We start from the raw sequence: 26,317 nt of genomic DNA on the forward strand, positions 1-26,317 counted from the left end.
CAGAGTGCCCCAGTTTTGGGCTAGGCTATATCGGTAGAGGTACTGTACATAAAAGAATAAACCCAAGTAAATTCAATTAAAAGCCAGCAGTAGTATACATAGTCAAATGAAGTAGGAAACATGCCCCTGAAATAACAAAGAAGGAGCACTGTTCATGGGGCCCTCCTATCTCTAGAGAGGTCTATTGATCTTTGATCATAACCCTCAGCAAAATTTCTCAGGCGCTGATAGGAGTACACTCCTGTAGATACCAGGACCAATAATCTTCCTCCGGACCAACCTCCTCAAACATCATAGACAGGAGTAAGAAAGAAAAAAAATGCTCCAATAGTGTAAAACCTTCCAAGGTGTTTTATTAAGAATTAAAATTTCTGTTTAGATAAAAACTATATAAAATAAGATAAGATAAAAACTAAGTTAAAAATAAGATGAAAACGCTAAAAACACTGTACAATAATCTCGCCGGCAATACATCCAAAACTGCACTTCCGGGATCGGAAGGGGTGTGATGACATCAGCATGCAGCTCTACCCTGGTATTTACTGACAGGAGAAAAGTGCCCTTTTTTTACTGGCGGACAGTAAAAAATACTGACGGTTGGCAACACTGGGTACGACTATGTATAGCTGCTGGTTGGAGCCTTATGCCGCGTACACACGAGCGGAATGACCATCAGAAAAAGTCAGTCGGAAGCTTTTCATCATATATTCCGATCGTGTGTATGCCTCATCATTTTTTTTTTTCCCGAAGATTCTGACGGACCTAGAAATAGAACATGTTCTAAATATTTCCGACGGAACCATTTCCTATCGGGAAAACCGTTCGCCTGTATGCTGTTCCGACGGGCCAAAAATGCTGCATGTTCTGAAGCAAGTATGAGACGGAAGCTATTGGCTACTGGGTATTGAACTTTCTTTTTCTAGTCCCCTCGTAACGTGCTGTACGTCACCCCGTTCTTGATGGTCGGACTTTGGTGTGATCGTGTGTACGCAAGACGGTTTCAGCGGAATTCCGTTGGGTACTCCGTCGGAAAAACCTTCAGAGTTTATTCTGAAGGGGAAACCGGTCGTGTGTACAGGGCATTACAGTCACAGACATTGTCCCAATTTCCCAAAGAACCTCAACGTCCTTGTTCTATGGGAAGTCAAGAAAATTTTTCCCTCACCCCTGCCTATATACAAATGAATGCAAACCTATACTCCATTGTGGACATAAAAGTTCTGTTAAAACTCTTGCTGTTTCGGGTAAGTAGAGAGAACCTGAAGACCTGAACGACTTAGTATCTTTGCTGGAGGATATTCTGCTCCCTTCCAGTGCTGGCCATATGTCCAGAAGCCACCAGCAAAATCTGGAATATCAGTTTTTGGATTGAGTATCCTTTTAAGGGCAGTGCAATTTCAATCGGCATGATTTATCCATCATCTGGTACCAGGGGCGTAACTATAGGGGGTGCAGCAGTCGCGACCGCAACTGGGCCCTGTGCTGCAGGGGGCCCATGCAGCCCCCTCTACATATGGCCGGCAGCAGCATAGGCAGCTAGGGGTACCAGTGCACCATGCACATGGGTGGCTGGAGGTGGAGGGTGACTAGCAGAGCTCCATGCTCGACTGTCGCACTGGCTGCTCTTTAGTTGTGCATTCCCCGCATGACCAGTGTCCTCGGCTGGCTCCTCAGAGTACCCCTCTCCTGCTCCATGCATTGCCGCTCAGTCCGATGTCTGTTCTCCCCAGCTAGAGTCCCGCCCCCCTTCCCGAGTCCGGCCCACACTGCACTACATACTTCTCCCGGGTAAACAAACTTTAAGCACACAGATGCAGTGCAGCCCTATGAGAGCCCCTCGGAGGACACTGCAGGCTTGTCTGCCAGCCCCCCTCCTCCCCCGTCATACACAGATGATGAAAGGTCTTTCTGGGAGATATGCTGATCGCCTGTCCAGCACACTGGATGGACCCCAGGCCAACATGGATGAGTGTGCGGCCTGCAGCTTGGTCATGGTGAGTGAGAGGACCCCATCCCCCACACACCATTACATACCCCCTCCATCTCCCCCTGGGGACAGGGGCCCCTTCTCACGTGGGGACAGGGACCCCCATCTCCCCTGGGGACAGGGACTCCTTCTCACCTGGGGACAGTAACTTCATCTGCTCTGGAGAAAAGGACCTCATCTCTTCTGGGGCCGGGGACCCCATCCTGCCTAGGGACAGTCCCCCAATGGGGCACCTAAAAAAATTAAAAAAAACTACTGATACCAGTGGTGGAACTACAGGGCTCACAAAGGTCATACCTGTGACCAAGCCCTGGAGTTCCACCGCCGGACTCGGAGGGAAGGGCCCTGGCTGGGGTTCAGGGGGGCCCTTCATGGTTTCTTGCATCGGGGCCCTGAAGGTTCTAGTTATGCCACTGTCTGGTACATAAAGTTAACTTGTTGTTATCTTTCATTCTATGTTACGCAGTCTGAATGGTGAGTTAAGCCGAATCCCTTTGTAGATCGCAGGAAATGTAAAGTCCCTAAAGTGCTTCTCTTCACACTGTATTAAAAATGTTTTACTGCTATGGAAGAATGTCAGGCTCTGCATTAACATTTACAGCTCTATATATTCTGCTTGTTGCCATTGTTCAATCAAAAAAAAAAAAAAAAAAAAGGCACTCACTTCTCAAAAGTAAAGCAGCATCATGGACAACTTGAACATGGCCCGACCTCTATCCAGCATCTCATGCTATAGCAACCATTAGAGGCTTCTTTTTATAGAATTCAGCTACCAGCCATCCATAACCCAAGGTCAGAGGTGCATCGAGAGGTGTTTCTTGTAGCTCTCAAGCAAATGTAACATGAAGTTGTATCTACAGCCCTGTGGATATAAAAGCCAAGTACTCAAGTTGCTTTTGACAGAGTCGATAGGCAATGTGCCCGTGGAGGCTGCATGACCTTCTACTGCTTATGCCCGATGGAAACCAATTGTGTTGATGTGATATGGGTGGTCTTGTTTTCCCCTCTGTGTGTCCTGCAGCCTTATTTTTTTTTTTCCCCCCAACAGAATGTCTTTCTTTTTTTTTTTTTTTTTTTTGTTCTGGGATTTTCCTTGGCATTTAATAATGACCTTTCTCCTTTTTCTGTTGTTTCAGTTAAAGGATCAAGAAAGTTAAGTCTGCCAACAGATCTTAAGACTGATCTTGGTACGGTAGGCGAAAGCCAGCAGTTTTAAGCTTCCTCACTTTCATTTAGCAAAAGCATTTTTACCGACCAGCCCATGAGACTCCCAAAGTCTTCCTTCCAGTGCTTGGTGGAGACTTCTCGTTCCATGCAGTTCTGTTGGCAGCATCTGGCATCCACGCTTGTGTGACCCTCATTTCCTGTGACCACATTTGTATACCATTTTGCAAGCAGACACACATTGGGAGAAATCAGTAAGATATCAACATGCTCATTGCCATTTCAATAAATGCTCTTCACTGCACTTATCCTTTAACTCCAACACTATCACCCCCCAAAGTCTAACATAGTTAACAAAAAAAAGAGTTGTTTTATATTTAGACATTTCCTGACAGATTTGGGGTTGGAATGGATGTTTATGTTCTAGAAAGAGCTGCAAGGATAGTAGTTTGTAAGGACCCAGAATTGTGTAATGTATAGCTTGAAGATGAATGATGCATTTGTGTGTTTGCTTAAAAGTTATGAAAACTATGCAGTCATAGGTTCATGGTCTGCCAGTCTTTTAAGTTTGATGTTTGTTATATACTGTACCAGGCTTTACCCACTGTATAAGTTGTTAAAAGAAATATGGAACCTTGCCGCATCAAGCTTCCCATAGACTCAATGACTAAGCCTGGATGGGTGAAACATATCAGAGGGGCTGAAGGACATGGTATGGGCTGTCTATCAAATAAACTTACGGATTTTGTGATGTCAACCGAATGCGTCCCATCCCTTCGTACTATAATACGTTTGTGTTCTCCATATACTTTAACCATATTCTGGCACTCTGTGTAACAGCCCTTGCCCACAGTTTAGTTCCTCCCCACATATCAGATATCTTCCAAAGCATGAACATTAGATATGCATACTAATGCATAGACGGCCCAACTCAGTCAGACATTTTTACACCTGAACATTTGACATACAGCATATTTACAGCCATAACATCTGACCCAAGAATTGAAGTTCTCAACTAAGATCCATGAGCAAGGGAATGCATCTTAACCTATGAGAAGCCTGCCCATGATCAGGTCAGGGGGACTCAAGCCGGGGGTGTCTAACCATTGGCCCCAAAGATTTGCATATTAACAGGGCCATCCCCTATGCTGATATATGTACTTTTCCAACCCGAGAGTTTCATCCATGCACTGCACCCACTCCTTATGAGAGGGAGAGTCAGCGGACTTCCAATACCGTAATATAACTCTCCGAGCTTCAAAAAGAGCTCTTAACACCACTTCTCTGTGGTAAGAGTCGGTAATTGGAAATCATCTAATATGCGCAAAAGTCTTTTTTTTTTTATTCAATTGCAATGTGCCTTTCAACTTACTAGAAAATTTGACTACTCCAGGAGAGTTAAAACCCTAGCATAGCCCCCTCCCTCTGTGCACATCATAGCCCTCTCCTTTTCTTATTACTCTCTGTGCAGACAGCTCCTCTGCCAGACAGTGGCGGCTGGTGCACCGGAGGGGGCTGAAAAAAAAAACCCAGTGCCCCCCCCCATGCGGTCGGGCAGCAATGCAGAGGAGAGAGATCGCCCTGGGTGGCGATGCAGAGCAGAGAGATTGCCCTGGGTGGCGATGCAGAGCAGAGAGATTGCCCTGGGTGGCGATGCAGAGCAGAGAGATCGCCCTGGGTGGCGATGCAGAGCAGAGAGATAGCCCTGAGTGGCGATGCAGAGCAGAGAGATAGCCCTGGGTGGCGATGCAGAGCAGAGAGATAGCCCTGGGTGGCGATGCAGAGCAGAGGGATAGCCCTGGGTGGCGATGCAGAGCAGAGGGATAGCCCTGGGTGGCGATGCAGAGCAGAGAGTTCGCCCTGGGAGGCGGTGCAGAGCAGAGAGATTGCCCTGGGAGGCGATGCAGAGCAGAGAGATTGCCCTGGGAGGCGATGCAGAGCAGAGAGATCGCCCTGGGAGGCAATGCAGAGCAGAGAGATCGCCCTGGGAGGCAATGCAGAGCAGAGAGATCGCCCTGGGAGGCAATGCAGAGCAGAGAGATCACCCTGGGTTGTGAAGCAGAGCAGAAATATCGATGTGGCTGCCGATGCAGAGCAGAGATATCGCTGTGGCTGGCGATGCAGAGCAGAGAGATCACTCTGGGTGGCGATGCAGAGCAGAGAGATCGCCCTGGGTGGCGATGCAGACCAGAGAGATCGCCCAGGGTGGCGATGCAGAGCAGAGAGATTGCCCTGGGTGGCGATGCAGAGCAGAGAGATCGCCCAGGGTGGCGATGCAGAGCAGAGAGATCGCCCTGGGTGGCGATGCAGAGCAGAGAGATCGCCCAGGGTGGCGATGCAGAGCAGAGAGATCGCCCAGGGTGGCGATGCAGAGCAGAGAGATCGCCCTGGGTGGCGATGCAGAGCAGAGAGATCGCCCTGGGTGGCGTTGCAGATCAGAGACATCGCCCTGAGTGGCGATGCAGAGCAGGGAGATCACCCTGGATGATGATGCAGAGCAGAGAGATGATGGCAGCCATCTTCCGGATCTCCCCGTTCATCCTCCCCACCCCCAGTACCGGCCAATATGATCGCTTCTCCTCTTGGCCAAATGCTCTCCTCCCGCTTCCTGATTGGCCAGGAGGAGAAGCAGAAAGACAATAGTGAATATTAATTCACTATTGTCACACAACTCGTTGGACTCTGGGCGCAGTGCTCTGATCCCCGAGCCCACCCTTTTTTAAACCAATTAGAGCCGCAGGCTCTAATCATGTGCTTCAAACAAAAAAAACCCCATCGAAATCCATGTGTCCAGCGCCATGCATGTAGATTAGGGGCTGGGTGCACGAATTAGGGGGGGTGGCGTCCCATATGGAGTGGCTGCCACTGCCTCCCTACCTATTTTTTTTTTTAAGCTTGGGCAAAGAGTGAAGAGGAGTACTATGGAGAGTCTGCTGGGGCTGCTAACATCGAATTCAAGATGGCGGCACCCAGCAGCAGTCTCGGGGCTTTTGGATGTCTACACATGGAAGACTTTTCCAGGTAAATAACATGCATAAATATGTTAAATTCACCTATAATCCTATGGGAAATTGTTTGTTGAAGTGAATGGTCGAACGATGGTGACGTTATTGTTTTTTTTTTTATCTATCAGAAAACATGCAAACATTCTTAATGGGTTAAACTGGTTATGTATTGCTGTAAACAAAGTATGTTACCAAAGAGCGGTATGTACCGTGTGATAAGTGCAAGTCCCAGTCCCAGCACAATATTTCTATATGTCAGCGTTCGCGTTACCATGACAACTAGGCTTGTCCCTGGCCTCGTCTCTATGCATTGCCTGCCATCACGGCGCCCCCCCCCCCCCCCGCCGCATGTTAATGTACCTTATATATAATGGCAGAGATAGAGAATAGGCCCGTGGACTTGACATTTGCCCCAATACTCATTGTTTTGGATTCTGGGTTTTCTGTACACAAGGAAGAGCCACAGTCATTACAAATACACATAATTGTACCAGTATGGGTGCGTGCTATAGGGGTATTGTGTTACAGGATCCATGTCAATGTTCTGTCCTTCACTAACCAATCGAATTAAGATATATTTACCAGTATTTTCAAACAAGCTAAATTATTAGAGGAACGCGTGGCGGGCAAAATTACACAATGCATGCAGTGACTGGAAGGCCAAGATCGCCTGCTGTGTACATGGACAGAATTTTCAACAAGCCTTTGGTTTTTCTACCGGCACAAGATTAATTTGCAAGGTTTTCACCAACACGTTCACAAATGAATTAAAGTCTTGGGTGCCCCTTTTAGCCCTTGTACACACGGTCGGAGATTCCGACGGAATGTATCCTATCGGACCGTTTTGTCGGATATTTCCGACTGTGTGTGGTCTCCATCGGACTGTTTCCGTCGGAATATCCGACGGACCAACTTTTCCAACTTGCCGGTAAAAAAATTTCCGACAAAATGCTCCGATCGGACATACTCCGATCATGTGATCATGTGTACTCCGACGGACAAGGTGCCATGCATGCTCAGATCAAATTCCTAGACCAAAGCTATTGGCTACTAGCCTGAACGTAGTCCCGTCGTAACGAAATAATGTCATCAGGTTATGTACAATCGGATTTTCCGACAACTTTGTCCAACCGTGTGTATGCAACATCACTTCCGGACCTCTTCCGGAATTAATCCATCGGATTTGGTTGTCGGAATCTCCGACCGTGTGTACAAGGGCTAAGAGATAGAAACGACACAAGAAAGGACATTTTTATGATCAGCGGAACGCCATGAGTGCGACGCTAAATACCATTAATGACTTACAGTTGGTGGTTTCCTGCTCTGTACTGTCGTTTTTTTTTTATTTGTCTCTAAGGACAGCATTGCTCCTGTTGTTACTATTCATGGTAAAGTACCACTTCCAGTAAACTGCATAACGTGATACAGCATATAGTGTTTTCTTCTACATGAATACATTCCTGCCCTAGGACCACTGTGTCCTGATCTGGTGCACGTATAAATCCTGCATAGCATCACGTCTTTGCTTAGTCCTTGGTTTAATGGATGGCTAAAGCCACATCTTTCTTTTTTTTTTTTTTTTACTTTTGAACAGTATAGGGAAGGGTTAAAACATCTGTCAGCTATTTTTTTTTTTTATACCTATGTTCCATTAGGGAGATTTTCCTTCATTACTTCCTGGCCTGCAGTCCGTGCCGTCTTTAGAAATCATGGGGCCCCGTATAGCCTATCAGTCAGGTTTTCTACCTGGAGTGGTAGGTGAGCCTCTCCAGAGCTGTGCAGAAAGGGCAGATTCTATGTTGGCAGCTTGGTCAGCTTAGTAATTTACTATGGGGCAAGGGATTGCTGGAAGATCCTCTGGCCTTGCAGCTGACCAGTCTGAGCCCATAGGCAGCCCCTGCTGGGCCAAGACTCCCCACTTAATGACAACATAGTTGGCTTAGTAATTTACTGCTGGGCAGGGGCTCAGTGAAGGATTCTTTGGCCTTGCAGCAGGCCACTTTAAACCAGTAGGCAGCCCCACCTGGACCAAGACTCCCCACTTAATGACAACATAGTTGGCTTTGTAATGTACTACTGGGCAGGGACTCACAGAAGGATTCTCTGCCCTTGCAGGAGGCCATTCTAAACCTGTAGGCAGCCCCTGCTGGGCCCAGACTCACGGAAGGTTTCTCTTCCCTTGCAGGAGGCAACATGCAGCCCCTGCTGGGCTAAGACTCCCCACTTAATGACAACATAGTTGGCTTAGTAATTTACTGCTGGGCAGGGGCTCAGTGAAGGATTCTCTGGCCTTGCAGGAGGCCACTCTAAACCTGTAGGCAGCCCCTGCTGGGCCCAGACTCACGGAAGGATTCTCTTCCCTTGCAGGAGGCAACATGCAGCCCCTGCTGGGCCCAGGCCCCCACTTAATGACAACATAGTTGGCTTTGTAATTTACTGCTGGGCAGGGACTCACGGAAGCATTCTCTGCCCTTGCAGGAGGCCACTCTAAACCTGTAGGCAGCCCCTGCTGGGCCAAGACTCCCCACTTAATGGCAACATAGTTGGCTTAGTAATTTACTGCTGGGCAGGGACTCGTAGAAGGATTCTCTGCCCTTGCATCAGGCCATTCTAAGCCTGTAGGCAGCCGCCGCTTGGCCAAGGACTCCCCACTTAATGACAACATAGTTGGCTTAGTAATTTACTTCTTGCCAGGGGCTCACTGAAGGATTCTCTGGCCTTACAGCAGGCCACTCTAAGCCTGTAGGTAGCCCCTGCTGGGCCACGACTCACCAATTAAAAGCAACATAGTTGGCTTAGTAATTTACTGCTGGGCAGGGGCTCACTGAAGTATCCTCTGGCCTTGCAGCAGGCCATTCTAAGCCTGTAGGCAGCCCCTGCTGGACCAAGACTCCCCACTTAATGACAACATAGTTGGCTTTGTAATTTACTACTGGGCAGGGACTCATGGAAGGATTCTCCGCCCTTGCAGGAGGCCACTCTAAACCTGTAGGCAGCCCCTGCTGGGCCAAGACTCCCCACCTAATGACAACTTAGTTGGCTTAGTAATTTACTACTGGGCAGGGATTCACAGAAGGATTCTCTGCTTTTGCAGGAGGCCACTCTAAACCTGTAGGCAGCCCCTGCTGGGCCAAGACTCCCCACTTAATGACAACATAGTTGGCTTAGTAATTTACTACTGGGCAGGGGCTCACTGAAGGATTCTCTGGCCTTACAGCAGGCCACTCTAAGCCTGTAGGTAGCCCCTGCTGGGCCAAGACTCCCCACTTAATGGCAACATAGTTGGCTTAGTAATTTACTGCTGGGCAGGGACTCATGGATGGATTCTCTGCCCTTGCATCAGGCCATTCTAAGCCTGTAGGTAGCCCCCGCTGGGCCAAGGACTCCCCACTTAATGACAACATAGTTGGCTTAGTAATTTACTTCTGGCCAGGGGCTCACTGAAGTATTCTCTGGCCTTACAGCAGGCCACTCTAAGCCTGTACGTAGCCCCTTCTGGGCCACGACTCACCACTTAATGGCAACATAGTTGGCTTAGTCATTTACTGCTGGGCAGGGGCTCACTGAAGGATTCTCTGGCCTTACAGCAGGCCACTCTAAGCCTGTAGGTAGCCCCTGCTGGGCCAAGACTCCCCACTTAATGGCAACATAGTTGGCTTAGTAATTTACTGCTGGGCAGGGACTCATGGAAGGATTCTCTGCCCTTGCATCAGGCCATTCTAAGCCTGTAGGTAGCCCCCGCTGGGCCAAGGACTCCCCACTTAATGACAACATAGTTGGCTTAGTAATTTACTTCTGGCCAGGGGCTCACTGAAGTATCCTCTGGCCTTGCAGCAGGCCATTCTAAGCCTGTAGGCAGCCTCTGCTGGGCCAAGACTCCCCACTTAATGACAACATAGTTGGCTGTGTAACTTACTACTGGGCAGGGACTCATGGAAGGATTCTCCGCCCTTGCAGGAGGCCACTCTAAACCTGTAGGCAGCCCCTGCTGGGCCAAGACTCCCCACCTAATGACAACTTAGTTGGCTTAGTAATTTACTGCTGGGCAGGAGCACAATGGAGGATCCTCTGGCCCTTAAGGCGGCCAGTCCAAGCCTTCAGGGAGCTCCTTTCAGGCCCAGTCCCACTGAGGCCTGAGCCTGCTATAGAAGTACTGCCTGTACCCCAGTTTCAGCAGCCGTGGCTGTAGATAAATCACGAATTTGAGAAGAAAGCTCATCAGAGTTAGGGAAATTAACATTTAGATTAACCGTAGCCACACATTTCTCTAACAAAAAATTTCCCCCAACCTCCAGTTCTCGTGACAATTCAGAATTTTGTCATTTCCACCACTTTACGTCCCCAAGGTCACCAAGACCATTGGAAGGCCCAAGTCTGGTATGGAAGTATTGCCGGTAGCCTAATATCAGCAGCCCTGCCTGTATATACATCACAAAGCGAGAAGGAAGTTCAACAAAGTTAGGGAAATCAACTTCAATTTCTCTAGCAGAAGATTTCCGCCAACCTCTTATTCTGGTGACAGTTCAAAATTTTGGATTTCCCTAAACTTTAACGACTGGTGCACACCACAATTTCTGCATTCTGGATGTGGTTCTGCGTTTTTGATGGTTCTGGTGAATTTTTGGACCTGTATCTGCCACTATCTGTCGTCAGCCATCTTGCTGTACAGTCCCATGGAGAATATTTAGCCTTGCCTGGCTATGGCAGTGGATGTCAGGAATCAACAGCAGGGGTGGCCAGATCTGCATGGCTACACTCAGGAAACTGGGACCAGACTGTGTATGATTTAAGTGAAATTTATTTACAGTGAAACACAGCAAACATAAAAATGTAAGTGAACCAAAATCCCAGTGGCAGAATACCTAACTAATCAACACAACAATCAGAAAGCCTAAATAACAGCTAACTACAGTATACGTATACAATATATACGAAATGGGGAACACAGGAAAGCAGTTGAAAACTGGAGGTGCAGGGAGCAGATGGGAAGGAATAACAAAACTGGGATCAGGAACGAGAGAGCAGGTACAAGACTGCATGGTACAGAGTACAGGACAAAAGCAAGATCAGGATCAATGGTAAGTAGAATCTGGCATCAGTAAAACACGGGAGCAAGAGGCACTAGTAGGGGACTAAATAGCCTCCCAGCAGCCAGCATCAGGTGGAAACTGAGGAGCTGGGAGACACCACCGCTTGCCAACCAGTGCACGACGATATACTATAGCACAATGGCACGGCTGCGCAAATGGGCATACCTGTACGTCCCCTTTAAAACTCGGCATTGTGGGCACGTGCGCACCCGCCGCATACTCCGTGACTGTGCCTGTGGGTCTCACAGACTCGATGTCCGTCCGTGTCCCACGATCGTGTCATAGAGCAGCAGAGTGGGGAGATGCAAACAATGTATTTCCTCGTTCTGCCTAGTGACATGGCAGAGATCTACTGCTCCCTGTCATTGGGAGCAGTGTTTGCTGTCATGTCAGTGGTAGCCCCCCCCCCCCCCCACAGTTCGACTCACTGCCTAGGACACACTTAACCCTTTGATCGCCCCCTAGTGTTTAACCCCTTCCCTGCCAGTGTAATTTACACAGTGATCAGTGCGTTTTTATAGCACTGATCGCTGTATAAATGACAGTGGTCCCAAAAAAGTGTCAGAAGTGTCCGATGTGTCCACCATAATGTCGCAGTCATGATAAAAATCGCAGATCGACGTCATTACTAATAAACAAAAAATAATAATAAAAATGGCATAAATCTATCCCTTATTTTGTAGACTCTATACCTTTTGCGCAAACCAATAAATATACGGTTATTGTGATATTTTTTTATTTTATTTTTTTACCAAAAATATGTAGAAGAATACATATCGGCCTAAACTGAGAAAGAAATGTGTTTTTTTTTTTTTTATATATATATTTTTGGGGAATATTTATTAGAACAAAAATTAAAAAATATATTTTCTTTTTTTTTTTAAATAAAATAAACCAATAAATATACGGTTATTGTGTTTTTTTTTTATTTTATTTTTTACCAAAAATATGTAGAAGAATACATATCGGCCTAAACTGAGAAAGAAATGTGTTTTTTTTTTTTATATATATATTTATATATATATTTTTGGGGAATATTTATTAGAACAAAAATTAAAAAAAATATTGTTTTCTTTTTTTCTTTTTTTTTTCCTCAAAATAAAATAAACCAATAAATATACGGTTATTGTGATATTTTTTTTATTTTATTTTTTTACCAAAAATATGTAGAAGAATACATATCAGCCTAAACTGAGAAAGAAATGTGTTTTTATATATATATATATATATATATATATATATTTATGGGGAATATTTATTAGAACAAAAAGTAAAAAAATATTGTTTTTTTTTGTTTTTGTTTTTTTTTCAAAATTGACGCTCTTTTTTTGTTTACGCAAAAAATAAAAACCGCAGAGGGGATCAAATACCACCAAAAGAAAGCTCTACTTGTGGGGAAAAAAATGATGTCAATTTTGTTTGGGTGCAACGTCACATGACCGCGCAATTGTCAGTTAAAGCGGCGTAGTGCCGAATCACAAAAAGTGCTCTGGTCAGGAAGGGGATAAATTCTTCCGGGGCTGAAGTGGTTAATATGCTGCTGTATTCTCAGACTTTGCGCTGTACAAGTCATTATTCCATAGCATATCTTGCACTGACAACAGATGATGCAATGGAAGCAGATGTGTACAGTGCCTTGAAAAAGTATTCACACCCCTTGAAATTTTCCACATTTTGTCATGTTACAACCAAAAACATAAATGTATTTTATGTGATAGACCAACACAAAGTGGCACATAATTGTGAAGTGGAAGGAAATTGATAAATGGTTTTCAATTTTTTTTTTACAAATATGTGAAAAGTGTGGGGGGCATTTTGAATGCAGCCACCCCCCCCCCCCCCCCGAGTCAATGAGTCAATACTTTGTAGAAGCCGCTTTCTCTGCAATTACAGCTGCAAGTCTTTTTGGGGATGTCTCTACCAGCTTTGCACATCTAGAGAGTGAAGTTTTTGCCCATTCTTCTTCTTTGCAAAATAGCTCAAGCTCTGTCAGATTGGATGGAGAGAGTCTGTGAACTGCAAGTCTTGCCACAGATTCTCAATTGGATTTAGGTCTGGACTGTGACTGGGCCATTCTAACACATGAATATGCTTTGGTCTAAACCATTCCATTGTAGCTCTGGCTGTATGTTTAGGGTCGTTGTCCTGCTGGAATGCTCAAGTATTTTACGGACTCTAAGCCCTTGTACACACGGTCAGACATTCCGACAACCAAATCCATCGGATTTTGTCCGAAACTGGTGTTGCATACATACGGTCAGACAAAGTTGTCGGAAAATCCGATCGTTCAGAACGTGATGACGTTATTTCGTTATGATGGGACTACGTTCAGGCTAGTAGCCAATAGCTTTGGTCTAGGAATTTGATCTGAGCATGCGTGGCACTTTGTCCGATCGGAATTCTCTACAAACAATCGGATAAAGTCCTATCGGATCATGTTGCCGGAAAATTTTATAGCCCAGCTCTAAAACTTTGTCGGTCGGATATTCCGACGGAAACAGTCCGATGGAGCCCACACACGGTCGGATTATCCGACAATGTCTGACCGTGTGTACAAGGGCTAACAGGTTTTCTTCTAAGATTGTCCTGTATATTTGGCTGCATCCATCTTCCCATCAACTCTGACCAACTTCCCTGTCCCTGCTGAAGAAAAGCATCCCCATAACAAGATGCTGCCACCACCATGTTTCACAGTGGGGATGGTGAGTTCAGGGTGATGTGCAGTGTTAGTTTTCCCCCCACACATAGCGTTTTGCTTTTAGGCCAAAAAGTTCAATTTTGGTCTCCTCTGACCAGATCACCTTCTTCCACATGTTTGCTGTGTCCCCCACATGGCTTCTCACAAACTGCAAACAGGACTTCTTATGACTTTCTTTCCCCAATGTCTTTCTTCTTGTCACTCTTCCATAAAGGGAAGATTTGTGGAGAGACGACTAATAGTTGTCCTGTGGACAGATTCTCCCCCCTGAGCTGTGGATCTCTGCAGCTCCTCCAGAGTCACCATGGACCTCTTGGCTGCTTCTCTGATGAATGCTCTCCTTGCCCGGCCGGTCAGTTTAGGTGGACGGCCATGTCCTGGTAGGTTTGCAGTTACGCCATACTCTTTCCATTTTCGGATGATGGAGTAAACAGTACTCTGTGAAATGTTTAAAGCTTGGGATATTTTTTTATAATCTAACCTACTTCAAACTTTTCCACAACGTTATCCCCGAACTGTCTGGTGTGTTCCTTGGCCTTCATGATGCTGTTTTGTTCACTAAGGTTCTATAAAAAACCTCTGAAGGCTTCACAGAACAGCTGCATTTATACTAAGATTAAATTACACACAGTTGAACTCTATTTGCTAGACTTCTGAAAGCAATTGGTTCCACTAAATTTTAGTTTGGGGCATCAGAGTAATGGGGGCAGAATACAAATGCATGCCTCACTTTTCACATATTTATTTGTAAATATGTTATTATTTATGTTAAATATAAATATGTTATTATTTGTAAATATTTATTATTTTTCCACTTCACAATTATGTGCCACTTTGTGTTGGTCTATCACATAAAATCCCAATAAAATACATTTATGTTTTTGGTTGTAACATGACAAAATGTGGAAAATGTCAAGGGGTATGAATACTTTTCAAGGCACTGTACATGTCATGGATATGTCTTGGATCTGTCAGGATGTTACAGATTTACGCAATGGTGTGTTAAGGGTGTAATGGGTTTACTATATGGTAAATGCACCATAACTGTACTCATAAATGCATTTTTATTCATGACAAGATAACCACGATAAATGCTTTTCATGTTCCGCATGCACCAGATGTAAGTCTAGACCAGGATTCCCCAAACTGTTTTTTTTTGTTTTGTTTTTTAAAGGCCAGTTTGTGGTCCTCCAGACTGGTCGGGGATTGAACTGTAGTTGACACAGAGAAAAAAAAGGAACATTTAGTCATGTGTACCGAAAAGGAACAAAATCAGTACTGTACTGACACAACCGGAAACATGCACAGAGACAGTCAGTACCATACTGATCAAATTGAAACACATCTGCAGACAGTCAGTACTAAAATTGTATACTGCTGCATTTAGAAATATACATGCATGAACAATCAGTATTGTACTGACACAGCCATAAACATGTCTGCAGAGACACAATCACTTCCATACTGGTGCAACTAGAAACATGGGCATGGTCAGCACCATGCTGACACACAAGAAACATGTCCACAGAGATACAATCACTACCATACTGACAAACCAGAAACATGTCGGCAAAGATACAATCGGTACCATACTGACACACCAGAAACATGTCCGCAGAGATACAATCAGTACCATACTGACACATCAGAAACATGTCCACAGAGACACAATCGGTACCATACTGACACACCAGTAACATGTCCGCAGAGATACAATCAGTACCATACTGACAAACCAGAAACCTGTAGGCAGAGATACAATCAGAACCATACTGGCACGCCAGAAAGACGTCCACAGAGACACAATCACTACCATACTGACACACTAGAAACATGTCTGCAGAGATACAATCAGTACCATACTGACAAACCAGAAACATATCAGCAGAGATACAATCGGTTCCATAATGACAAATCAGAAACATGTCCGCAGAGATACAATCAGTACCATACTGACAAACCAGAAACACATCGGCAGAGATACAATCAGTACCATACTGACAAATCAGAAACATGTCGGCAGAGATACAATCAGTACCATACTGACAAATCAGAAACATGTCGGCAGAGATACAATCAGTTCCATACTGACAAACCAGAAACACATCGGCAGAGATACAATCAGTACCATACTGACACACTAGAAACATGTCTGCAGAGATACAATCAGTTCCATACTGACAAATCAGAAACATGTCCGCAGAGATACAATCAGTACCATACTGACAAACCAGAAACCTGTCGGCAGAGACACAATCACTACCATACTGACACACTAGAAACATGTCCGCAGAGATACAATCAGTACCATACTGACAAACCAGAAACATATCAGCAGAGATACAATCGGTTCCATACTGACAAATCAGAAACATGTCCGCAGAGATACAATCAGTACCATACTGACAAACCAGAAACATATCGGCAGAGATACAATCAGTTCCATACTGACAAATCAGAAACATGTCGGCAGAGACACAATCACTACCATACTGACACACTAGAAACATGTCCGCAGAGATACAATCAGTACCATACTGACAAACCAGAAACATATCAGCAGAGATACAATCGGTTCCATACTGACAAATCAGAAACATGTCCGCAGAGATACAATCAGTACCATACTGACAAACCAGAAACATATCGGCAGAGATACAATCAGTTCCATACTGACAAATCAGAAACATGTCGGCAGAGACACAATCACTACCATACTGACACACTAGAAACATGTCCGCAGAGATACAATCAGTACCATACTGACAAACCAGAAACATATCAGCAGAGATACAATCGGTTCCATACTGACAAATCAGAAACATGTCCGCAGAGATACAATCAGTACCATACTGACAAACCAGAAACATGTCGGCAGAGATACAATCAGTTCCATACTGACAAATCAGAAACACATCGGCAGAGATACAATCAGTACCATACTGACAAACCAGAAACATATCGGCAGAGATACAATCAGTACCATACTGACAAACCAGAAACATATCGGCAGAGATACAATCAGTACCATACTGACAAACCAGAAACACATCGGCAGAGATACAATCAGTACCATACTGACAAATCAGAAACATGTCGGCAGAGATACAATCAGTACCATACTGACAAATCAGAAACACATCGGCAGAGATACAATCAGTTCCATACTGACAAACCAGAAACATGACCACAGAGACACACGATCAGTACCATACTGACACACAAGAAACATATCCACAGAGACACAATTAGTACCATACTGACACACAAGAAACATATCCACAGAGACACAATTAGTACCATACTGACACACAAGAAACATATCCACAGAGACACAATTAGTACCATACTGACCCACCAGAAATATGTCGTCTGAGTCACAATCACTAGAAGTGTCTCCAGACATGTACAAAAGATCAACAGAGTCAAGGAGCAAACATGGGTGACCAAGGAAGTCCTCTTGGAAAATGAATTGCCAAACTGGGGCCGCTGCTCCCAATCTCAAAAGACCAAAAGAGAAGAAATATATGGAAAATATAGGTGCGTTCTTCCAAAGGATGGTTATTAGGCAGTAATGGAAAATCCATATGTAATAAATACATTAATAGCAAATAATCAGTTTAGAGAGTAGATGTAGCTGTCAGGGGTTATAAACACATCCAGAGTAAAGGAAAAATAGCCATGTAAAGACAAAACTTCAATGAGGCTGTATATAACACCCAGGAGCCTGGAGAGATGGAAAGGAGGGCTGTCCTACCTACAATGCTGGGACGGGTATGTCAGAAGTCCAGGAGAGCCTGTGGGTAATCGAGGACATATAGGGTAAGCCAAAGTGCCAAAGGCGAAGGACTGTCCACCAGCCAAAGGCCCCACAGCACGGGGCGCCCAAGGACAAACGGACGGGACCAGCAGTGTATTGCAGATATACGAGGGAAGAGAGCTACAGCACAGGTACTGCAGATCGACTTCCATGACCTGAGAAAGGGGTTAATCCCCGAAACATGTAGTCCTGCACTGTTAAACTTCACGCAATGTTTTTTTAATCTTTCTCACCCCATTGCTGGATCACATAACTCATTGTAACTGGAGCCTGTCTGCATATGGTGGTACTAATGCTGCTGGCCCCGACTGTTTCTCTTGGGCGCCCTGTGCTGTGGGGGTCTTTGACTGGTGGACAGTCCTTCACCTCTGGCATTTTGGCTTACCCTATATGCCCTTGATCACCCACAGGCTCTCCTGGACTTCTGACATACCCGTCCCAGCATTGGAGGTAGGACAGCCTCCTTTCCATCTCTTCGGGGCTCCTAAATGTTATTTACAGGCTCATTGAAGTTTTACCTTTACATGGCTATTTTTCTTTTACTCTGGATATGTTTGTAACCCCTGGCAGCTAGATGTACTCTCTGATTATTTGCCATTAAAGTATTATTACATATGGATTTTCCATTACTGCCTAATAACCATCCTTTGGAACAACACTCCTCTATTTGTTCTCCAGACACGTAGAACCATGTGAATGCACCAATACATGTCTGCAGAGACACAATCAGCGCCATACTGACACACCAGAGACACGACCACAGAAACACAATCAGTACCATACTGACACTCCAGAAACATGTCTCCCGACACATAGTACCATTCGAATAAATGAAAAACATGTCCGCAGAGACACAGTGGGGCTGATTTACTAAGATGAATGTGCTGCGCCGGTTCATACCTCCCATTTGTGCGCCAGATAAATTATCAACTGAGCGTATGCACCGGCATAAGCGCAACACATAATATGACGGCGCAATTGATAATAGCGCACGCCTAATCATTAACAGTCCATTCACACAGGGGCAACACGACTTCCAGCGCGACTTTGGGAGGCAACTTGGACACAACTTGAGTGTGAATCACAGCGCGACTTGGGGCGACTTACAACACGACTTTAAGTCGCCCCCAGGCCAGGCGACTTTAATTGAAAAAAAGAAAACGGCATGGGTTCCCCTCCAAGAGCATACCAGGCCCTTCAGGTCTGGTATGGATTTTAAGGGGAACCCCGTGCCAAAAAAATGGAGTGGGGGTCCCCCTCAAAATCCATACCAGGCCCTTCAGGTCTGGCATGGATTTTAAGGGGAACCCCGCACCAAAAAAATAAATAAAATGGCGTGGGGGTCCCCCTCCAAATCCATACCAGGCCATTCAAGTCTGGCATGGATTTTAAGGGGAACCCTGCGTGAAAAAAATGGCGTGGGGGGTCTTCCTCAAAATCCATACCAGACCCTTATCCGAGCACGCAACCTGGCAGGCCGCAGGGGAAGAGCGGGGGGCGAGAGAGAGCCCCCCCTCCTGAACCATACCAGGCCAAATGCCCTCAATATTGGGAGGATGCTTTGGAGTCCCCCCCCCCCCCCCAAAGCACCTTGTCCCCATGTTGATAAGGACAAGGGCCTCATCCCCACAACCCTGGCCGGTGGTTGCGGGGGTCTGCAAACGGGGGGCTTATCGGAATCTGGAAGCCCCCTTTAACAAGGGGACCCCCAGATCCCGGCCTCCCCCCCTGTGTGAAATGGTAAGGGGGTACAAAAGTACCCCTAACCATTTCACCAAAAAAGTGACAAAAGTGTTAAAAATGACGAGACGAGTTTTTGACAATTCCTTTATTAAAGTCTTCTTTCATCTTCTTTCTCCTGGTCTTCTTCCTTCTTCATCCTTTGGTTTCTTCCTCCATCTTCTTCTTCCTCCATCTTCTTCTTCCTCCGATCCTCTTCTTCTTACTCCGGTCTTCTCGTCAGGCATCTTCCTCCACGGCGTCTCTTCTTCGTTCTCAGGCCGCTCTGCGCAAGGGGAGGCTCCCGGTGTGTGACGCTTCTCTTCTCCTTCTGACAGGTCTTATATAACGGGGGCGGGGTCACCTCTGATGCACGGAACCATGTGTCAGAGGGGGGGGGCGGGGTCACCAGGTGACTCTGCAGCTCAGCTCACCCTGCTCCTCCCAGCAGTGACTCTGCGCCCTCTAATCTCTCCTGTAGACACAGAGCAGGAGCTTTTAGAAGAGCAGAGCTGCTGAGAGAACTACTTCAGTGACGTCAGTGCTATTCTGCTGTGGATATCAATTGCTCCACAATGTCTTTAACTACAGAGGTCATTCTGGCTCTGTTTTAAAGTTAACTTACTGCTTGTTATAAATACTTTTACTGTCCATAGCCTGGCCACAAGATAACGTTAAGCTTCTCTCAAACATCAAAATAGCAGTTAACGAGGGGTGTACAATCATACCGCTGATCTCTCTAACATTTGCTTTAGCTGTGGAGGAGGGAGGTGGGCCTTTCAGTGCTGGCTTATCTTGGAGGAAATCGATATCAATCAGCTAGCAGTAGTGAGATGGTCCAGCCCAGCATGTCATGGTGTGGTCTGGGAGATTCTTTTGTCTTGTGACCTCTGAGCTTCTCGTTTCTTACTCCTGTGAGCATGCGTGGCACTTTGTCCGATCGGAATTCTCTACAAACGATCGGACAAAGTCCGATTGGATCATGTTGTCGGAAATTTTTTATATCCAGCTCTCAAACTTTGTTGGTCGAACATTCCGACCGATGGATAATCCGACCATGTGTGGGTTACGACAACACGGTCCGATCAGACATTTTCCGTCGGAATGTCCAAACCATGTGTACAAGGGCTAAGACAACACAAGTTACAGCACAGGAGAATAACATTTCTGGTACAAATATTTTTTTATTAAAGTTTTAAGAGACTAAAAATGAAGCAGAGGAGAACCAGCCCCACACCATAAACCCCCTCTCCACCAAATGGTTTGGACCGATGTACAAAGCAAGGCCCATAAAGACATGGATGAGCTAATTTGGGGTGGAGGAACTTGATTGTCCTGACCTCAACCCGATAGAACACCTTTGGGATGAATTAGAGCGGAGACTTGCGAGACAGGTCTTCTCATCCAACATCAGCGCCTGACCTCACGAATGCGCTTCTGGAAGAATGGTCAAACATTCCCATAGACACATCTCCTAAACCTTGTGGACGGCCTTCCCAGAAGAGTTGAAGCTGTTATAGCTGTAAAGGACGGGCGAACTCAATGCTGAACCCTGCGGACTAAGACGTTTGTTATTTCACATATTCCTAGTGCAAACAGTTTGGACGGGAAACACATCAACCTTTTCAACTTATAGTTCATTTGGCAGAAAATTTCCAAACTTGTCCTTTTTTTTTTTGGCTCAAAAACGTCCCAACCGATTACCGATTTGTACACATTAAATGGCCAAAAAATGAACAAACTGTCCAAATGACCGAATTTTCGTATATAGCAGAAGACTGGGATGCCATTAAAGTTCATGTGCGTGTAAAGGCGGGCGTCCCAATACTTTTGACAATATAGTGTGTGTGCATTGTGCAAACATATACTGTAAATACATAGAAAGTGCTCTGATACAGTGTCAGAATTCCCACTTTCACATAAATAAATGTAATAAAATATTTAAAGTGGCTCTTATAAATGTGCTTAACCACTTCAGCCCTAAAAGGATTTGGCCCCCCTTAATGACCAGGCCATTTTTTGCGACACGGCACTGCGTCGCTTTAACTAACTATTGCGCGGTCGTGCGACGCCGTACCCACACAAGATTGACGTCCCTTTTCTTCCCCACAAATAGAGCTTTCTTTTGGTGGTATTTTCTCACCTGTGCGTTTTTTTTATTTTTTTGCGCTATAAACAAAAAAAAACAGAGCAACAATTTTGAAAAAACAATATTTTATACTTTTTGCTATAATATCCCCAAAAAATTAAAAAAATAATAAATAAAAAAATGTCTTCATCAGGTTTGGCCAATATGTATTCTTTTACAAATTTTTGGTAAAAAAAACAACACCCAATAAGCGTATATTGATTGGTTTAGGCAAAAGTTAATGCGTCTACAAAATAGGGGATAGATTTATGGCATTTTTATTGTTATTTATTTTTAATTTTCTTTACTAGTAATGGTGGCGATCTGCGATTTTTAGCGGGACTGCGACATTGCGGCGGACAGATCGGACATTTTTGACACATTTTTGGGACCGGTGACATCTATACAGCGATCAGTGCTTTAAAAAATGCACTGATTACTGTGTAAGTGTCACTGGCAGGGAAGGGGTTAACACTAGGGGGGCGATCAAGGGGTTAAATGTGTTCTCTAGTTAGACCCCTTTCACACTGACCCGCCTAGGGCGTCTGTGGTAAAGCGGCGCTATTTTTAGCGCCGCTTTACCATCATTTCAGCGGCGCTATTCTGCCGCTAGTGGGGTGGATTTAACCCCCGCTAGCGGCCGAAAAGGGGTTACATCCGGCTGCAAAATGCCGCTGCAGTGGCGTTTTGCCGGCGGTAATACAACGCTGCCCATTGATTTCATTGTGGAGGAGCGGTGAGTTCAACGCTCCTTCACCGATCCAAAGAAGCTGCTGGCAGGACTTTTTCTGACGCCCCCTGCCAGCGCACCGCTTGGGGCTTTCCCACTGTAGTGAATTGAGCAGCTGTTTTAGGGCGGTTTGCAGGCGCTATTATTAACGCTATAGTGCCTGCAAAGCGCCCCCACTGTGAAAGGGGTCTAAGTGTTTCTAACTGTGGGGGGGATGGGACTAGGGTTTCCACCTTTTCTTTAAGCCAAACCAGAACACTTTAGTGGCATAGGACACCTTTGGGTTCCTCAAGGAGAGTAGTTATGCGGTGCACATAGGATGCCACAGCAAACAGTGGGTGTGGCCACATTGCTTTTGGTAACATCATCTCCCTGCCCCCCCCCCCCCCCCCCCCCGGGTAGTGCCCAACCTGCCCACAGCTCCCAGACAGCAACAGATTTGTGTGTGGCTATCTTGGTTACTTTGGAGGCCACGGCCCAGTCTGAATAATGTGTCTGAAACCTGGACGCATGATTCAAAACCCGGACTGTCCAGGTAAATCCTGGACAGCTGGGAACCCTAGATGGGACTGACTGGGGGAGGAGAGAGATCACCGTTTGCAATTACAGCAGATCTGTCTCTCCGCCCCCCCTGTCCGAACGAGGATTTGCGTGTTTACATATACAAATCCCTGTTCTGGCTCTCGTGACCTCGATCTTGCCGGTCACGTGCTTCGGTCCTCCCCCCGGCGTGCAGCAGGCACGCGCGCCTGCTATGGCATTTAAAGCCCCCCACGATCACGATTTTTTTCGTTTGGCGCATGCTAGTCTCATGTCGAAAGTGAAGAGGTTACTTTCATCCGAAAATTCTCATACAACAGAATTCAACTTCCGTAGTGACGTAATGTTTTGATTGTTTTGTGTGTATTTTTTTTTTAGGGCTGTTACTGATTAAAATTTTCGTGTTCGATTAATTGATTTTTTTTTATCGATTAATCGACTAATTTCGATTAATTATAACGCACATACAGATCCAACTACTTTTAGCTGATCTCCTCGCTTTGCAGCTCTGCATTAGTCGGTGGTAAATGTGGTATACACTTTATACAATCGCCCGACACTAGTTAGTTTCCACAGTCCATGACTTGACTTCACAGTGCACAAAAATACGTTATTTAATTCAGACTGTAGCACTGGCGTAAGTCTTTTTTTTTTTTTTCCCACAGTAGCGTGACAATCCCTCCACCTCCGGTCTAACTAATCACTCTCACCTTTTGGCACGGACCCCTGTGCAAACAGGTGGTCATGCAGGCGGGTATCAAAAGGGTTAACACAGACCATAAACTTCTCTCCCGTCTCCTTAGATCTCAGCAAGGACGCCGGGTCATGGGTAGAAAGAAAAAGATCTAAGTGCTCACCGCTTAAGTATAAGATTTCATTTTTGTGTTCAAAACACAAACTACTCACATAAAGATGATAAAAACACAGCATGTAAAGCCGACAATCGTGTTAGTTCCGTAGGGCAGCAGCGGGTGACGTCATGCGTAGCTCCTCCCCGTACGCGTTACGTTTAATCAGAACTTCGACGTCACCGGACTCCCCCCCCCCCCCTTCCCTTCATTAGCAGATGGAGGCACTTGGGGAAGGGGGGGAGGAGTCCAATGACGTCGATGTCCGTGACGTCACCGGACTCCTCCCCCCTTCCCTTCGTTAGCAGACGGAGGCACTTGGAGAAGGGGGGAGGGGTCCAGTGACGTCGATGTCCGTGACGTCACCAGATCTCCGACAGAACTTCCGGAAGCCGGCGGAGAGGTGATTACCAATCCAAAGAATTTTGATCAATCAAAAAAATTAACGATTAATCGAGGAATTCATCTTTAATTTCCACAGCCCTCTTTTTTTCTTTTATTTTTTTTTTATATATTTCTGAGCTCTTGCTCTTACGTTTTTTTTATTTTTTTTTTCCCAGACGAAAACCGTACTAATTAAACAAAACTCGGACGTTGATTTCGCATATCCAGCTTTTGTCGTCCGAAAATTCGTAATCAGCTGTCGAAAAAAAAGCACCATACAAACGATCCGAAAATCGGCAGAAATTTTTCCTTTCTGATTTTCTTATCGTGTGTATGGGCCTTAATAGACTAACAGACACCAGAACTCTCCATAAGGAGGACCTCTCATGGCCCATGCTATCACAAGGGATGTTGTTCATCCCTTGGAATAGCAATAATGGTGATAGCAGGCGCGCGTGCGCGCGAGCCCGCTGCACTGCGGGGGTGCCGATGCTCTTGGCCGACTGTCGCGATGACCGCCGGCCAAGAGCGATCGCGGGCACGACAGGCAGAACATGGACGTGTGTGTGTGTGTGTAATAATTCCTAATAATCCCAAAGCTGTAATTTCCTCTAGGTCGGTCCCCTCCCCCTGCAGTTAAAAACACACAGTCCGGGAACACATTTAACCCCTTGATCGCCCCCTAGTGTTAAACCCTTCCCTGCCAGTGACATTTATACAGTAATCGGGGCATTTTTATAGCACTGATCGCTGTATAAATGTGAATAGTCCCAAAATGATGTTAAAAGTGTCCGATGTGTCCGCCATAATGTCACAGTCACGATCGCCGCCATTACTAGTAAAATAATAATAAAAAGAATAAAAAAGACATAAAAATTTCCTCTATTTTGTAGACGCTATAACTTTTGCGCAAAGCAATCAATATACGCTTATTGCGAATTTTTTTTTTACCAAAAAATATGTAGAAGAATACATATCGGCCTAAACTGAGGAAAAAAAAATGTTTTTTTTTTTTTTTACTTGAGATATTTATTAGCAAAAAGTAAAAAATAGTGAGGGTTATTTACGAAAGGCAAATCCACTTTGCACTGCAAGTGCACTTGGAAGTGCAGTCGCTCTGAATCTAAGGGGTAGATCTGAAATGAGGGGAAGCTGCTGATTTTATCATCCAATCATGTGCAAGCTAAAATGTTGTTTTTTATTTTCCTTGCATGTCCCCTTCGTTCAGTGCAAAGTGGATTTTCCTTAGTAAGTAACCCCCATTGTGTTTTTTTTTTTTTTCAAACTTAACGCTATTCTTTTGTTTATAGCGCAAAAAATAAAAACCGCAGAGATGATCATATACCACCAAAAGAAAGCTATTTGTGGGGAAAAAAAACGATAAAAAATCGAATCTGGATACAGTGTTGCATGACCGCGCAATTGTGTTTCAAAATGCGACAGCGCTAAAAACTGAAAATCGGCCTGGGCAGGAAGTGGGTGAAAATGCCCGGTATTGAAGTGGTTAAAACGAAACTCGGACGCTGAGTTCACGTACGACAAAATCTTTAGAGCCTGCGCATCCAGCTTTTGTCGTCCAAAAAAATTCTTAGTCGGCTGTCGAAATAAAAAAACATATGATCCGAAAATCGGCAGATCGTTTGCCGGCTGAAATTCTCCTTCCGATTTTATTATCTGGTGTATGGCCTTAAAGAGGAAGTAAAGGCTATTTTTTTAAATAAAAAATGCAACCTGCAAGGCAAAGGCATAATGAGCTAGTATGCACGGGAGCCGACACGAGCGGCATATCGCCGTGATCTGCGGCCTGCTCAGTGCGCCTGCGCGCCGCTGTCTACGGTGCATGCTGCTACGCAAATACTGTGTGACATAAAAACTTGCAATGCCCACCATTTTATTCTCTAGGGCCTCTGCTTAAAAAATATAGAATGTCTAGGTAATGTCCTAGTAATTTTCCAGCAAAACATTATGTTTTTTTACATGTATAAGATAAATGTCAGAATTTGCCTGGGTGTCAAGTGGTTAAATCTCTTCCTGGAGTGCTTCCTTAGTAGCCTATTGGTAGTTAGTACTGACTCTTAAACAAGCCGAGTTTAATGTGGTTTTACTCATACTAGAGGCCACCAGTCTTTCAAGAATACACCAGCCACTGATGTTGGATGGTCAGGGCTGGGACAAGGGGTGGGCAGGATGGGCGGTTCCCCCGG

At 45.3% G+C, this 26,317-nt stretch overlaps 1 protein-coding gene across 8 annotated transcripts in view; it reads left to right on the plus strand.

Moving 5' to 3' along the window:
• Positions 1 to 26,317, plus strand: part of STXBP5L (syntaxin binding protein 5L) — a 508,429-nt gene that overhangs the window by 410,576 nt on the left and 71,536 nt on the right. For 4 of the 8 annotated variants that reach the window (XM_077479605.1, XM_077479607.1, XM_077479608.1 and 1 more), the window contains one exon: positions 3,124 to 3,174. The exons of the other annotated variants lie outside the window; for them this stretch is intronic. In XM_077479605.1, coding sequence (XP_077335731.1) covers positions 3,124 to 3,174 — 51 coding nt within the window. The remainder of the gene's footprint in view (positions 1 to 3,123; positions 3,175 to 26,317) is intronic. 8 annotated transcript variants of the gene reach the window in all.

The sequence above is a fragment of the Lithobates pipiens genome, unplaced genomic scaffold (genome assembly GCF_037356315.1).
Source record: "Lithobates pipiens isolate NorthernLeopardFrog02 unplaced genomic scaffold, aLitPip1_a1.2 Scaffold_16, whole genome shotgun sequence".
Classification (NCBI taxonomy): Eukaryota; Metazoa; Chordata; class Amphibia; order Anura; family Ranidae; genus Lithobates; species Lithobates pipiens.